This window comes from Coturnix japonica, chromosome 19 (assembly GCF_054131305.1).
Source record: "Coturnix japonica strain WE chromosome 19, WE-NBRP24, whole genome shotgun sequence".
Classification (NCBI taxonomy): Eukaryota; Metazoa; Chordata; class Aves; order Galliformes; family Phasianidae; genus Coturnix; species Coturnix japonica.
Genome location: NC_140681.1, coordinates 11268316 through 11282211, shown reverse-complemented (window position 1 = coordinate 11282211; position 13896 = coordinate 11268316). Strand labels below are relative to the sequence as shown.

Genomic DNA, 13896 nt, shown 5'->3' with positions numbered 1-13896 from the left:
CCCCCATCAGCCATAGGGTTCCCTGTCAGTTGTAGGGCTGCCCCCGAAGTTACACCCCCTCCCCAATGGGAGGACCCCCCCCATAAGCCGTAGTGCTTCTCCAAAGGTACGGGGCCACCGCAGCTGTATTGACCCACCCGCATCTACACGGTGTCCTTAGGGGGACCGAAGCTTTGTTAGCACCCAGGATGAGTTTGGGGCTCTCCCAAAGGCTGCAGGTGTGCAAAGCTCTCCTGGGGTACCTGTGTTTATGGGGTGCCCGGAGCATGTGGCTGCACAGGGTACAGTGGGGGCACAAGTTGCATGGGGTGCATGTGGTGGCTGCATTTATGGGGGGCACGAGTGCACAGGTTGGCACAACCCACATTGTGCTTGTAGGGCAGCAAACAATGGGTGCTGTCCTGGCTCTGTGCTGTTTGATTTGGGGCCTGAAGGCCAGGACAGAGTCCGTGCAGCTGTGTCCTCTCATTCACCCCCCCCCCCCCCCCCCCCCAGCAGCCCCATGTGTCTGGCCTGGGTGTCCCCTTGCCCCTCAGTGTGCAATAAAAAGGGTGGCCCTGGGGCATTTAATTAGAAACAATAGGGAGCAGCCACCAGGGGTTGGGGTAGAAGGGCAGGGGCTCCCCACAGCCACCCCCCACCTCGGGTTAATGGTTAACACCAGGGCGATGGAGCCCACGTTGTGCAACCGAGCCGGCACCTTGGGTGCATTGCACAAGGTGTAGGGCACAGCATGGGGCTGTGGGGGACATGGGGCTACAGGGCACTGGGGGCTGTATGGAATTACATACAGGCCCTATGAGTTCGGGTGCTGTGCTGGGGTACAGAGCGGCTCAAGCTGGGGGCTGTATGGGCAGGAGGGGAGAGAGCATGGGGTGCAGCACCATATGGTGTGCAGCAGAGCATACAGCACCGTACAGTGTGAACCACAGCATGCACACAGCACTGCAGTGCACAACATGCAGCACGTGGTGGGATGGGGAATGGGGTGGAGAAAATAAGGGTGGGGAAAAAGGCTGGAGAAAAGGGGATGGGAAAGATAAGGATGGGGAAAGGGGGTGAAGGATATGGGGGAAGAGAAGATGGGAGACGGAGAAAAGGAGACGTGGGGAAAATAGGGACACAGAAACGGGGATGGGGAAAAGAGCATTGGAGAAGGTTGGTGAGATCGGGATGTGGAGATGGGGATGGTGAGAACGGGGCCGGGACACGCAGCAGCGCAGCAGGGAGCCCACGTGCGCAGCATCCCCTCGCCCCGCCCCGTGCCCTTTCCTATCTGCCCCCATCTCGCAGGGGATGGGCCGGGCTGTGCTCGGTGCACGTTGCGGTTTGGCACCCGGCTCAGCCCGGCGGCAGCAGCTCGTTCCTCCCCGTGCGGAGGACGTAACATCCCCAGCGTTCTGCTGAGCTCCGTGTTTTCGGTCCTCAGCTCTTCGCCTGCTTCAATCGAGGGCAGATCTGGGGGAGGTGGGCGCAAGGTTTCCTTCCTTCTTTCCTTCCTGGTGATGGAGGTGAAAAGTGCCAGGGGACGATGGGGACGATGGGGATGTGCAGCCACCCCACAGTTACCTTGGGGATGCTGGAACATGGAGTGGAGCTGTACAGGCTCCCAGTGCTGCCCCATTCTGCCCCAGCATCCCTGCCCTGGGTGACCCAGTCCCACAGTCCATGCCTGCAGCCAACTCATGGCAATGACCCCAACCCACATCTGGACCTCCCATAGAACACTGGAGGCAGCACCAGGCATCCCACCATAACCACCCATCTGGGGCATCCCTGTGCCGAGCTGCTGGCACCGGGTGGGACAGGACAAGGATGCTTAAAGAGAAGTAACGTAAGATATATACAGAGCTCACATTTGGCACAGCTGTGTGCCCATCCCCACCGTGTGGGGCAGAGCCGCAGTGCCCAACCTCCATCCAGCTGTTTGTCCATCCATCCATCCGTCCATCCTCTCTCCCACACTGGGATTGCTATAGGTTGGTGATGTAAACCTGCAGCCCGTTGGTGGTGCTCCAGCCAGCACCTCCCCGAGGATCCCCTCCCCACATATCACCAACGCTCTCATAGAGATTATCCTGCTGGGGGGGCTTCCCCGGACGGTCCCGTTTTGCTGCTTTCTTCCAGCGAACATCCACAGCTTCATAGTCCGGCTCAGCACCACGAGCAGCCCAGGCTCTGTCATTGATGGCCTCGTAGCAGGGCTCGGAGGGGGCTGTGGGCCAGCAGGCAGCTGGGGGAGGCTCCTCATGGGGTGGGGATGCTGCAGGGCCATGGTTCCTCTTCTTGGTGGCTTTGCACACCGTTGAGTACATATCTTCCAGCTGCAGAGGGAAGGGGATGGTCTGGAGGCAGATGACCCTGGGAACCCCCCCAGGGCATCCCTAGGACCCCACAGCCCCGGTAGGGCTCTCTCACCCTGGAGAGCACTCTGTGCATCTCCTACCCACATCTGAGCTCCATCCCAATCCCCCAAAACACAGCTGGAATAGTAGAATATCCCATTGTATGCCCTTCTCTGTATGCATGCATTATAGGAGAGGTGTTATGGGGGTGCCATACCTTCAGACAGGGTGCATTGCCTGTACCTTCCCAGCATGGTGGGGCTGCAGAGGGTCCCGCCACAGCCCCTTCCTGCTCCTCTGGCAACGTCTTCTTCACCTTCCGGACGCAGGCATAGTCAGCAGCCCCTTGCCCGACCCGGGGGGGACACGCTGAGGTCCCGGTGGCAGCAGGTGCATCATCCTCCCCCATTGCCAAGCACTCATAGAGCGTGTCCGGGGGTACACGATGTGACGGGGCAAAGAGCAGGTTGGAGTAGGTCTGGTCAGAGCCGGGGGGCTCAGGGCCGGGGATCTGGGGCAGCTGGCGGTGCAGGAGGACGGAGCTGTGCAGGGAGTCGGGGGGCATTGAGGACAGGGGGAAATCCATACTGGCCGGACGCTGGTCTGCAGGGAGGAGATGGAACATGGGGTCACTGCACTGCAGCACAGGGTGCGTGGGGTGGGATGCTCGGGGATTGCACACACTCACCCTTGTCCTTGGCCTTCAGGCAGTACAGCTCATGTAGCTTCGTGTCTGACTTGCTGAGCGAGCGCAGCTGTTTCTGTCTGAGCAGGGACTACAATGGGGAAATACCTGCAGTCAGAGCAGGACACCCAGAGCCCCCCCCAGCCCTGCTCACACCCTTACCTCATCTACCAGCTTCACACCGTCTGGAGGGACCTTCTTCCTCCTGCCATGGCTGTGGGAGAAGTGGGACTGAGTGCTGGCAAACTCTACCCAGCTCCAATGGGAACTGCTGTGCAGCCCTCACCCCATCCCCTGCCCCTCCACCAGACTGCAATGGGGGCAGTGCTGCTGGGGGCTTGGGAACATCCTGCACCCAGCTGGATGCACAACTCCAGTGCCCAGGAACCCTCCAAACCCCATTGAATCACACCAGCATCCTGTAAGCATCCTCACAACATATGTCCACCCACTCAACATCCACCCCCAGCATCACCACCACAGCCTCTCCCCCAGCTGGGACCAGCTCTTTTGGGCACAGACCTCCCCCCTCGGTGCACACCAAGGCTGCAGCAGGGGGGTCTGGGTGTGGGGAGCAGCCCTAAAGCACAACGTGTCACTGGGCACATACCGTCGGCAGGCAGCACACAGGGTGCACAAGTAGACCAGGCCTCCGAGCAGGGCCAGGACAGCGAGGGCCACCAGGGGTGGGGGTCCCAGCAGCCCCTCACCATGGGTCACAGCCATGGGAAACCACTTCTGTGAGAGCTGCAGGGCCGAGCTGTGGGGAGAGAAAACACGAGTGGAGCCAGGTATGGGGACAAGGCTCTCAGCACCCAATGCCCAGTGACCTGTTCCCTGCCAGGACCCCACTGTGTGGCTGCTGGGCAGGGGGCTGCCCCGATGCTGCCCACAGCCTCTGCAGGGACAGACACCAGGGACTGTTTTCTGTCCTGCTGCTCCGGATGTTGGTTCCTTTTAAAAAGGAGCAGCACAGAATTCAATGCATTGGAGATCTTACAAAAGAGAAGCCCCAGAAGCACCCCAAATTGTCAGCATGGGACAGCAGGGCTGGGCAGTGACCATGGCATGGGGGCAGAAGAGCTGGGAACCATTTGGTGAGGTCATGTAGGATGCTGCCATCACATCCCCAGCATCGCTGTCCCAGCGGCCGCTCCTTGCTCTGCACACCCCAAAAAGGCCCTCGGGTGTCAATGTGAGAACTTCCCACACCTTCGGAAACATCATCAACTCAAAGCCTTCACCCCCAGAGAGCAATTATTTCCATGTGGAAATGGAGACAGGAGGTCGGAGACACCGACCGGGCTGGGCAGACCGGCTCACATCAGAGCTGGGAAGGAGCTCCTCTCCCTCCATGGTGTTTTAATTAGGCAGCACCGCTCGCTGTCTGAGCATGCACGATGTGTTACCTGCAGCACTCCAGACTGTCCCGGCTGAACTTGTTTGGCTCATTACAGAGGATCAGAGGCTGCAGGGGTGGCTGCACCCGGGGCAGGAGCAAGGAGAGGTGCTGGGACTCAGCGATACGCAGGAATGGTGGCTGGAGGTGAATGGGGCTCCAAGGGCAAACTTCTCTTGCTGAGACAAGCACACATGGGGGCGGCCCATCCTACAGCCATCCATGAGTTGTCTGGATTTGACAGTGAGGTTCTTCAGCTGAAGTTAACTCAGAGCACTTCTCCTGACCTACTTTGCCCACCCCCTCCTCTGTGCAGGAGGTCTGCGGTTTCTCCTGTGTTTTTGACCTAAAAAATGGTCCATTTTTAATGCTCTTTGGCACGTTTGGGTTCTGCACTCACTGGGAACGGCCCCCTCAGGGACTGGGTGCTGCTTCTACGTGTTACCAAGAGTGACCAGTTTGAGACCCAACACCTGGAAGCCCAACGCTCTGACCGAGCAGGTCTGCAAGACAGAGATTACAACCAACTGCAACGTGCAGCTCGATTTCCTGCTAATAAAGTCATAGATCACCACATCCCAGGGCTGCTCCGAGGGCAGGAGCTGCAAAGTTCAGCATTGCCATCAGCCCCACTGCTTTGAAGGTGGCTGCAGCTCCGTAGTCATGACACACACTGGGGAATCGCCCCATGTCACGATGCCTCAGCACCAGCACTGAACCCAGTTTCTTACTCCAGTCTATGAGGGTTTTTCAGCTCCAAAAGCCACGTTACTAAAAGCTCGAGTTCCTCAGCTGGGCCTCATGACAACGAAATTCGATTTCCTGTCAATTTAAGTTCTGCTGCTGCTGATTTTGCTCATGTGATTCACTGGGGCAGATAATGCTGCACCAACACGATGTTGAAACAAGAGGAGGGTCTGCAGATCCAGCACAGTGCATCCCATTCACAATGGCCATTGGGGCCACAGCCAACACAGCACAATGCCCTGCAGAGTTGTACTGAACAAAGCCCCACCAAGCAGATGTAGGGGGTTTCGGTCCCCAGGTGTGAAAAGCAAAAGCCTCCTAACCATCAGCCAACAGCACTCAGCCTGCCCAGGACAAAGGGATGCCAGCAGTAAAGATGAAGAATGTTCCTGCACTGCGCTCATGCGGCTCTGAGAGGGGATCCGAGCTCCCATTGAGATAACTAAGAAAAGGGCCCAAAATCTCTCTCAATACCAGACCCAAACCCCACCGAGCTTCCATGAGCACTTCTAAGACCCAGCAATAGCAATGCAGACCAAGGCACACTCCAGATCGCAGCATGAGGGGATGCAGGAGGTGTTTGCCCAGATCTGCTGGCTGCCTCCGTGCCCCACATTCAGCACAGTCCTACATCATTTCAGATCAACCAGAGGCTGTTTCAGTGATCACATTGAAGCCTCCACATTGCCCCGCTCACAGGAGCTCAGTTGGTTTCCTCCAGAGCCGTTCTGGATTCAATCAGCAGCTGAAGCCCAAGCAATGCTGCCGTGTTCAAGTCCTTTCCCTCCTTCCCCATCCCCAATGCCAGCAGCACCACGCACAAACCCTGCACACCTCCCTGCAGCTTCACCCAGCCGATGCTACAACTGCAGCACTGAATATAGGAATCCCACCTGTCCAGTCCAGCTGGCTGCAGCAGCATCTCCGACAGCTCTGCAGTTCCCACATGGATTAAGTGCTTTCCAGCCTCAGTTTAGTCAGACACGTTACCAGGCAAGAAAGGGACCATCACTTACGTTGCAGAACCTCAGAAGCCGGTGAGTGTGAAGAACAGGAATCCAGCCATGCCCTCTTCCTCACCAGTCAACCTGGAGAACTTCTTTAAACCACAAGACTGCTCCTCATCAGGGGCTCCCAAACATCCCAAGCATCTCGATCCAAGCTCTCCCACTCTTCAGCTCAGTGTCGGCAGGCAGCTCCGTGCAGATACCACGCAGCACAAGACCACAGCTTCCTGACCTGCAGAGCTTGTTGTTTCACCCAGCAGCAGGCTGGGCTTCTCCCCGCCTTGGCTGCAAGCAGGCTCTGCAGGCACCCAGCTCACAAGAGCACCCTCTGCCGCTCTCTGTTCCGGCAGAGCTGGTTTTGGAGCCAGCTGTGTGCCTGCAGGTGAACGTAAGGAAAGAAGGGGTTGCCACATGTAGTCATTACCTTGCAAACAGCGCCTTAAAAGGGCAGAGGAAAAAAAAATAAGTCAATCTTTATTCACCGGGGATGAGTCCTGGGTGGGAAGCAGCAGCCGTGAGAATGGAAGCCTGAAAAGTGAAGCTGTGGGCAATCAAAATACAGCTCAATAGAGACACAGGGACAACGCTTCCAATTGTGAAATGTAAAATACCAAACAGCATCGGGGCACAAAACAAACCAAGGAGTTACACTGCCCAGCTCATCAGTCATGGGCCACTCCAACAGGCACTCGTGCTAAGCTGGGCACACTGATCCTTGTCACCACTCAACACTTGTGTGTGGGAAACCAGCAGACATCAGGGAGGGCACTGAGCAGCCATTGTTAAAGCCCTGAGTCAAACCCAGAGCACTGAGAACACCAATTCCCAACAATGAAGAGACTTCAGCCAAATGAGTTACAAACAGACGGATGCATCGCACTCGAGGCAGCCCACAGCACCTTTCACAGCAGAATCCCATTGCTTTCCAGGAGGAACCAGGCACTCTGACAGGCTTCCTGACTGTATTAATCTCGCTTATCTTCGCCGTTGCTCTTTGTTTTCCGAAGGGCGTCTGCAGTAGTGCTAAATCACATCTGGGCTCTGATGGTATCTCCTTCAGCCGTAGGTTTTCTGGTTAGCTCGGCAGTGAATCAGACAGGCCGGGCCCCCACAGGGTGATGCAGTTCTGCCCAAGCTGACGGCTTCAGAATCTTCTCAGAAGCAGATAAAAAGGTGGCATGAAGGGAGCGAATCTTTCCATGAGACAGAAAATGACTCAGAATAAAAGGAAATTGATTTGGGTTTTGGTTTTTTTTTTTCTTTAATTAAGAAAAAAAACGTGTCCTGGCTTGAAATCACTAACAATTTATGATGACTGTTTTTTTAAAAAACCAACACAATTACAATGAATAAATCCCACTGGAAAGAGAGGCTGAGGAAATCACCAGCTCCTCTCTGGGGCAACGGCCAACTGCAGCCAACAGGGAATACAACCTTGGGGAGAGGACATCCCTCCTGTGAGAGCACTGACCACGCAGCAGGGAAGGGCACCTCGCCTGGCCTGCTCCCAGGCAGGGCTGTGTGCTCAGCACACACACACACACACACACCTCCCAGTCCTCATGCTCAGTCTGACCTGAGACTGGGTCCTGAAGTTTCTTAATAAAGGATGGGCATTCAGAGAGCCATATAGGACTGAAAATCTCAAGTAAGGACAGAAGCCCAATGTTCCCTGTAGTGTTGTTCCTAGCGAGGAGGTTTGAGAATCTGTTACTCTGCTGTCTTACTCCCCCAGCTTTGGCACTCATGGAACCACACAGCTTCCCATGCCAAGTCGATGGGTTAGGCTATAGTATGTCTTAGGGATACTCTTACACTCAAATTGAAGAAATATGATGCTTGAGGCCCCTAATACCCAGCCCTGAGCTGCCAGTTTTCTGTCTATGCATTACACAAGGTTTATGAGAAACTGCTCCTTATCTAAGAGTTCTCCCCATAGCAAAGAACAGAAGGTGTAGAGAGCAGCTGAAGCAATTTGCCTTTGTTGTTCTCAACTAACATATGCCTTTTCTGCTCTGTCAAAACGTGCCTGGGACCCTGCCTCCACTTGTGTTCATCAGTTGGCTGCAAACACAAGCCACAACCGATGGCAGGATGTGGGGCTTTCAAAGGCCCTCCTCATCCTGTTCGTAGCCAGCAACGTTATCATCTGAGCAGCTACACACTCTGGCTACTGCACAGATGAGAGGAAAGAAGTGTGCAAGATAGCAGAGAACTGTATTTCTTGTAGCTAGTCCTTACACAAAGTTCAAGACTGGACAGATGTGGGCTCCTCCTCTTCCCAGCAGAGCTCAGAAGCATCTGGTTTCAGGAACTGCTGCTTTTCAGCCCAGTTTTTGGGCTGGGAGTGCAGCCTGAGGCCCAGAGAAGCAGGACAGCTCATCCAGGCTTTGAGGCCATGAGCACAAGAGTTAGCTAGAAGGATAACCATGGCAGTCAAACACCTTCCTCAGAGACTAGAATTCAGTCATCTTCTTATGTGTGTCTGCTTTCTTCTGCTCCCGCTGCAGACTGGCTTCCTGGGCCTGCAGCTGCCCCAGCTGTTTGTGTGCATTAGCCAGCTTCTCCTCCAGCTGAGCGGCAGCAACGCTGTGCCTGAAAGCAAAAAGCATCATAGCAATGTGTCATCCTGCATGGTTAAGATCAGAGATCTGTCACCATCCTAAGAGGGTCTTCCCTTTCCTATGGGATCAGGCCAAGGCACCTGTTGAAGGTAGGAAGTACCTGATGCTCGGCACAGTCTGGGCTAGAAAACATCCTCCAGTGCTGCTCAGCAGCAGCACTTCAGAGATGGGAATGGGAAGGAAAGGACTATGGGACTTCTCCTGAGAGAGCTCCTCTCTTTAACACAGCCTGAATTCCACCCAAAGGACCTCAGACACACCTGCCAGTGTCCAAGCTGAGCTGAAGCACACGTTAAAGGTTCTCTCCCTCTACTTCTCCCCAGGTCATGCACAATAGTTTCCTTCCTTCCTCCCACACCTAATTTCAAGCCCACACCTTCCCAAGTGCACCAAGAATCCTCAGTTTATCCCACAGCCCAAAAGAGAAGTTTTTCGTACCGCCCAATATTGCGTGCCAGGGCCTGCTGGATTCCTCTTATATCCTTCTGTGTTTGTTCAATCTTTTCCATTGTCTGGAAGAGGCGGACACTCAGGGCCTTCTTGGTGCTCTTGCTGGCATGGTAGATCTCTTTGCTTTTCCTTTCCGGCAGTGTCATACCTCCAACCTTCTCTCCTGTGTTCTTCCCTCTCAGTTTCTCATTCAGAAAGTCAAACACATTGCGGGGTGGCTTGCGGCTGCCTGTGGGGGACCTCCCAGTGTTATTTCCCTTTGCTCGGGATTTCTTTGAATTGCCAGGGTCCAACCTCCCCTGTTTCTTTCTCTGAAGCACCTCAGCACACTGGTCAAGGGACTTCCCTCGAGGAAGTACCACCGCCTGCACCGGCTCCACTCGGCCATCAGAATTCTTCCCAAGCCCTGAGAGGGAAAAGCCAGGAGAGTCACCAACCCATTACCAAGAGGAAGGACATCCCCTCTCCAAGTCAGATCCCACCACAAACTCACACTGACAGTGACAAGCTTAGAATAAGCAAGCAGGCTTTGGACGTGCAAAATGTCGTAACTACCATCCAAGTCAAGGGAAACAGCCAAAAGCTGCAGCTCATCTATGTAAATCGACAACAGGAGCCTTCCTCAAGCAGAAGATAAGTGATAAAAAGCCCAAGGCCAATAACCAGGTCAGTTTCTGTAAGACAAGGTTCAGTTTCACATCCTTGGCTTCTCAAGGAAGGTTCTTCTTAAAACTGGTTTGGTTCCTCTGGGAGAATCCGAGATAAATCAAGTAGCAAACTGGCCTCTCAAAGCCCCCAAGGCTCCATCCAATTTGTGTAGTAAGAAGCTAGTTTAGCAGGCTTTGAAGTCCACGTCTAGAGCCAGGAGATGCTTTAATACAGACATCACAAGCTTCATAAATCAGTTCCTTTCTACCTACCTAAAGCCTTTGAACAGCTCATTCAACAGTTCTCACAGCTTTAATCATTAACCTGACCATGGTTTTAAATGCCTCCAACTTTTGCTGTTACCATAAAAGAGCTGGTGCACACATGCGGCTGTACTTCGATTAGATAGTTCTCTTCTTGCCTACCAACATTTCCACCCAGGGGTGATTCATCACATACCTCAAGCCTTATCTAACAGGCCCTTCAGCAAAGTTTTTGCCTCGTCCAAAATCTTGGTCTTCTTACCTAGCCTTAGGATGCGTCACAAGACTGAGACTGCAATGCAGGCAGGCTCTCACACCACCATGATAACCCTCTTTCCTTACCTTTTCCAAACTCGTATCCCATCTGAACGAGCAGTTTGGAGCCAATGCCACGAGTGTGGGCTTCCCAGCCACCGAAAGAGGAACTGCATGCAGGAACCCATTCTCCATTCTCTGGAACCCCAGAATCTATCACTGTAACACAGAAAAGACAAACCGGTGACACACGGACACAAAGCTGATTTGCAAAACCTTCAAGAGCATGAAAACCCTTCTTGATGTAGTACAATGTACTGCTCCCACCACAGAATTGTTCAGCAGCTCCTCCAGCCTTACTTGCTCCTGCTATGCTGTCACCTTTTACAAACACCACTTAGAAGGTTATTTGAGAGCTCTCATTTGAGTTAACGCACATACCATCTCACAGTTCCAAGCAGAATCGCCTAGAAGTTTCTATGTTTCTTTTCTTTCCTTTCTTCTGGAATGGTCAGATTGACATATGACATCCCAGCAAAGTTTGGCACTGTGGCACATAATGTGCTTAATTAGTGCCTCCAGTGCATGTCAGTAGCATGAGGATTCTCCAGGCTACTATACTAATGATGTGTTATTAGCACTCAATAATCTCCATTAGGCTGAATTTACTGAGCGATAGGACACAGCTTTGTCCCTGTGACAAAACAGGGGCACAGACAGAGTGCTATCTGTGTATGCTCAGAGAACCTGGTTCTGTTGGTGTCACCTCTTCATAGTAAAAAGCCAGGCACAGCTGTTACTCATCAAGACACTGGGAGGTTTGAATACCTGTGCCTGGGATCTCTTACTCCTGTTGTGTTATACAGCTCCGTGTAGGCTCCGGAGAGATTAGAAGTCTCCTGTTTTACTTGCTCAGCTCACACACCCACTTGAAAAACAGACTAAGAACTGGAACGCCATTATAAAACATTGCGCCCTCTACCTGCTGCTACAGAAACATCTGAGCTTCACCAGACTCATACTGGTGACAGAAGGCAGACACAGATCACAAGGCACTTCTCTCACACCCCCACCACCCTCTCACCTTTAGCATAACCAGAATCATCAACACTGTCTTCATCAGATTCAGCAGATGAGGCACCATCTTCACTTCGTAGTGGGGGAATTATACTATCTCCTTCTACAACAGCTTCCTTTAGCAGCAGGGAATCAAACTTCACCGTGTAGTAACCACTGTCAATATCTACAGAAGGAAAAGCAAGAAACAAGAGTTCAAGTAAACTCTCAATACAAACACCGCAGAGAGCTTCCTCAAAGTTGGCTTCAGGGAATGATGCGGGAGAGGAGGAAGGCCTGAAGAACACGTGTTAAAACAGCTGAAGGCTTAAGAGATTTACTTATAAAAATAGAGGAATATGGGCTGTCGACAAATGGAACTAAAAAGAAGTTTGACTTACTCCCTCTGACCCAACAAGTGCCAAAGAAAAAACCTTCTCAGAACAGAGGGGAGCCTCTATCAACAGCTCCCACATTACTGCAGTTCTACTCTTAATATGCAATTGTATATGCATGTATATTTCCTATCCTATTCCCTTCCCAAGCCTGACACAACTCAGAACACATTCTCAACTACCTCCAGATTTTTAGTTCAAGGCCACAGCTACATCCTCAAGTGTTTGCTATCATTAACCAAAACGGTCATACTTTGTAATTCCTTCAGCATGGGTGCTCAATCTCTACACAGCTCTGGCACAACACCCACAAACACCACTCACCAGTTATTTTGGCAGCATACCATATCCCATCACTGTGTTTGGCCAGGCAGGCTGAGCCCACCTCCAGGGTACTCAGATTGGGCTCCTGAAAAGGCTGAAGCTCCTCCACAGAGACCACCTGGCCATGTGAAAACCTGGCAGGGAAGACAGAAAAGGAGTCAGATCTACCTCACTGGAAAGGGCTTGAAATATAAACCCCTTCCTTCCTGACAGGAAACTCGAACAAGTTGTCAGCAGAGATGAATCTGCACCAGAAGGTTTATCATGCATCATTTCAATTAAAGAAGTCATTCGTTTTTCACCATATTCATATAATTTATGCTGTGTAATAGAAGAAATAATCCCACTCCCAAGAATGAAGCTTTCCCTGCTAGGGAGATCTCTGAAAAATCACAGATCTTTTGAGATAATGAGGACTGCAAACAGACACACAGATCTCAGCCTCCTGCTCAAAGCAAAGCCAACTTCAAAGCCTGATCAGGCTGCTTAAGGCCTCATCTGGGTTAGATTTGAAGCTCTCCAAAGATGGAGACCCCGCAGCTGGAACAAAGGTACCATCAACAGACAGCCCTGGGTGTTTTTGTTTTAACTCATAAGCCTGTGACTAAAGTAGCTATTGGAATGATCAGGTAAAATCTCTGCAACTTGCCCACAGGGATTTCCACTTCATATCTGCATTACCTGAACTGTCCAGCTCTTTGATGCCACCTGTTACCATACATAATGGATTTTAATAACACCGCAAAATCCCATTGGTTACAACAGCCAGCATGGAACACTCAGATGTTCCAGCCTTTGAATCACACGGCCTTTATCAGCAGCGAGGATACGAGCCCCCTCCCCCTCCATATTTTTCTTTACCGACAGTTCTCTTTAAATCTGCATTTGTCATCCAAGAAGAACGGGCACGGCTTCAAGGACTTGTGAGTCGGGTAGAGATACAGCACTCTGACACCTGCACTGCCATCTTCCAAGTATTCTGTCCCCACAATCATGGCATTATGATACTCCAGCGTCCCCCACGAGCTGTAGTACGGCGCTTTAACCTTCATCCCACTCAATTCCTCCTCCTCCTCCTCTCTATCAGACTCTTCCTCGCTGCATTTCAATTCACTCTCCTTGCTTTCTTCGTCTCCCGTTGCAGATCTCTCGCTGTTATCAGCTGAGGGCTCACCATCAGTCCCCAGCTCAGCAATGGCTTCCTTGAAGGCAGCATATTCCTCATCCTGGGCACAGCTATCGGGATTTACACGCTGATTTACACAGGAGGCGCTTGTATCCAACGCAGCCAACAACTTGCTCTTCTTCACAGCCACCAGGCTGGACTCGGTCAGTTCTATCAGCTGCTTTAAATCTTCTTGTAACTGAATCAGATCCGATCGCTGCGATGGGTCCTGGCCCGCCCCCAGAGCCAGCTCAACCTGCTGCAGCTGGGCGTTGTAGGCCTGGATGGCGGCTTCCAGGCTCTCCTCATCCATTGCGAATAGAAGCCAGGTCCCGGTTTAGGCCTCAATCCGAACCTCCCCGCTCAGCTCCCGCACCCCCACAGCACGGCCGCCATGACACCCCCCCCCCACTTCCGCCCTTCTGAGCAGCCACTTCCGGCTCCTCCAGCTGTCGCGCGACGCCACTTCAGCGACCAATCTCTCCGTAGTGCGCTTGCGCAGTCGGGCCCGCCCCACGCATCCGGCGCCGCTG

The 13896-nt window shown here is 52.9% G+C and overlaps 2 protein-coding genes across 2 annotated transcripts; both read right to left on the bottom strand.

The window, feature by feature from the left end:
• Positions 1–1819: 1819 nt before the first annotated feature.
• On the bottom strand, positions 1820–6525 carry LIME1 (Lck interacting transmembrane adaptor 1). Its single transcript, XM_015881955.3, has 6 exons — positions 6193–6525; positions 3641–3790; positions 3193–3244; positions 3034–3121; positions 2563–2948; positions 1820–2324 (listed from the first exon to the last, which is right to left on the bottom strand). The coding sequence occupies exons 2-6, from the start codon at positions 3754–3756 to the stop codon at positions 1974–1976; spliced, it is 993 nt and encodes a 330-aa protein (XP_015737441.2). The 5' UTR covers positions 3757–3790; positions 6193–6525; the 3' UTR covers positions 1820–1973.
• Positions 6526–7419: 894 nt separating this feature from the next.
• Positions 7420–13782, bottom strand: ZGPAT (zinc finger CCCH-type and G-patch domain containing). The gene is made up of 6 exons (XM_015881927.3): positions 13060–13782; positions 12199–12332; positions 11508–11666; positions 10511–10642; positions 9246–9663; positions 7420–8778 (listed from the first exon to the last, which is right to left on the bottom strand). The coding sequence occupies exons 1-6, from the start codon at positions 13674–13676 to the stop codon at positions 8640–8642; spliced, it is 1599 nt and encodes a 532-aa protein (XP_015737413.2). The 5' UTR covers positions 13677–13782; the 3' UTR covers positions 7420–8639.
• Between the last annotated feature and the right edge of the window lie 114 nt (positions 13783–13896).

What these genes read in the sequence shown, in the direction of transcription:
- ZGPAT (XM_015881927.3), bottom strand. Translation starts at nt 13,676, where the DNA reads ATGGATGAGGAGAGCCTGGAAGCCGCCATCCAGGCCTACAACGCCCAG. An exon ending in GGGATACGAGTTTGGAAAAG is followed by an intron (nt 9,664 to 10,510) that starts GTAAGGAAAGAG and finishes TTTCCCTCTCAG; the next exon opens with GGCTTGGGAAGAATTCTGAT. An exon ending in CTGGCACGCAATATTGGGCG is followed by an intron (nt 8,779 to 9,245) that starts GTACGAAAAACT and finishes TTTTGCTTTCAG; the next exon opens with GCACAGCGTTGCTGCCGCTC.
- LIME1 (XM_015881955.3), bottom strand. Translation starts at nt 3,756, where the DNA reads ATGGCTGTGACCCATGGTGAGGGGCTGCTGGGACCCCCACCCCTGGTG. An exon ending in GTGTGAAGCTGGTAGATGAG is followed by an intron (nt 3,122 to 3,192) that starts GTAAGGGTGTGA and finishes TCCCCATTGTAG; the next exon opens with TCCCTGCTCAGACAGAAACA. An exon ending in CCTGAAGGCCAAGGACAAGG is followed by an intron (nt 2,949 to 3,033) that starts GTGAGTGTGTGC and finishes TCCTCCCTGCAG; the next exon opens with ACCAGCGTCCGGCCAGTATG.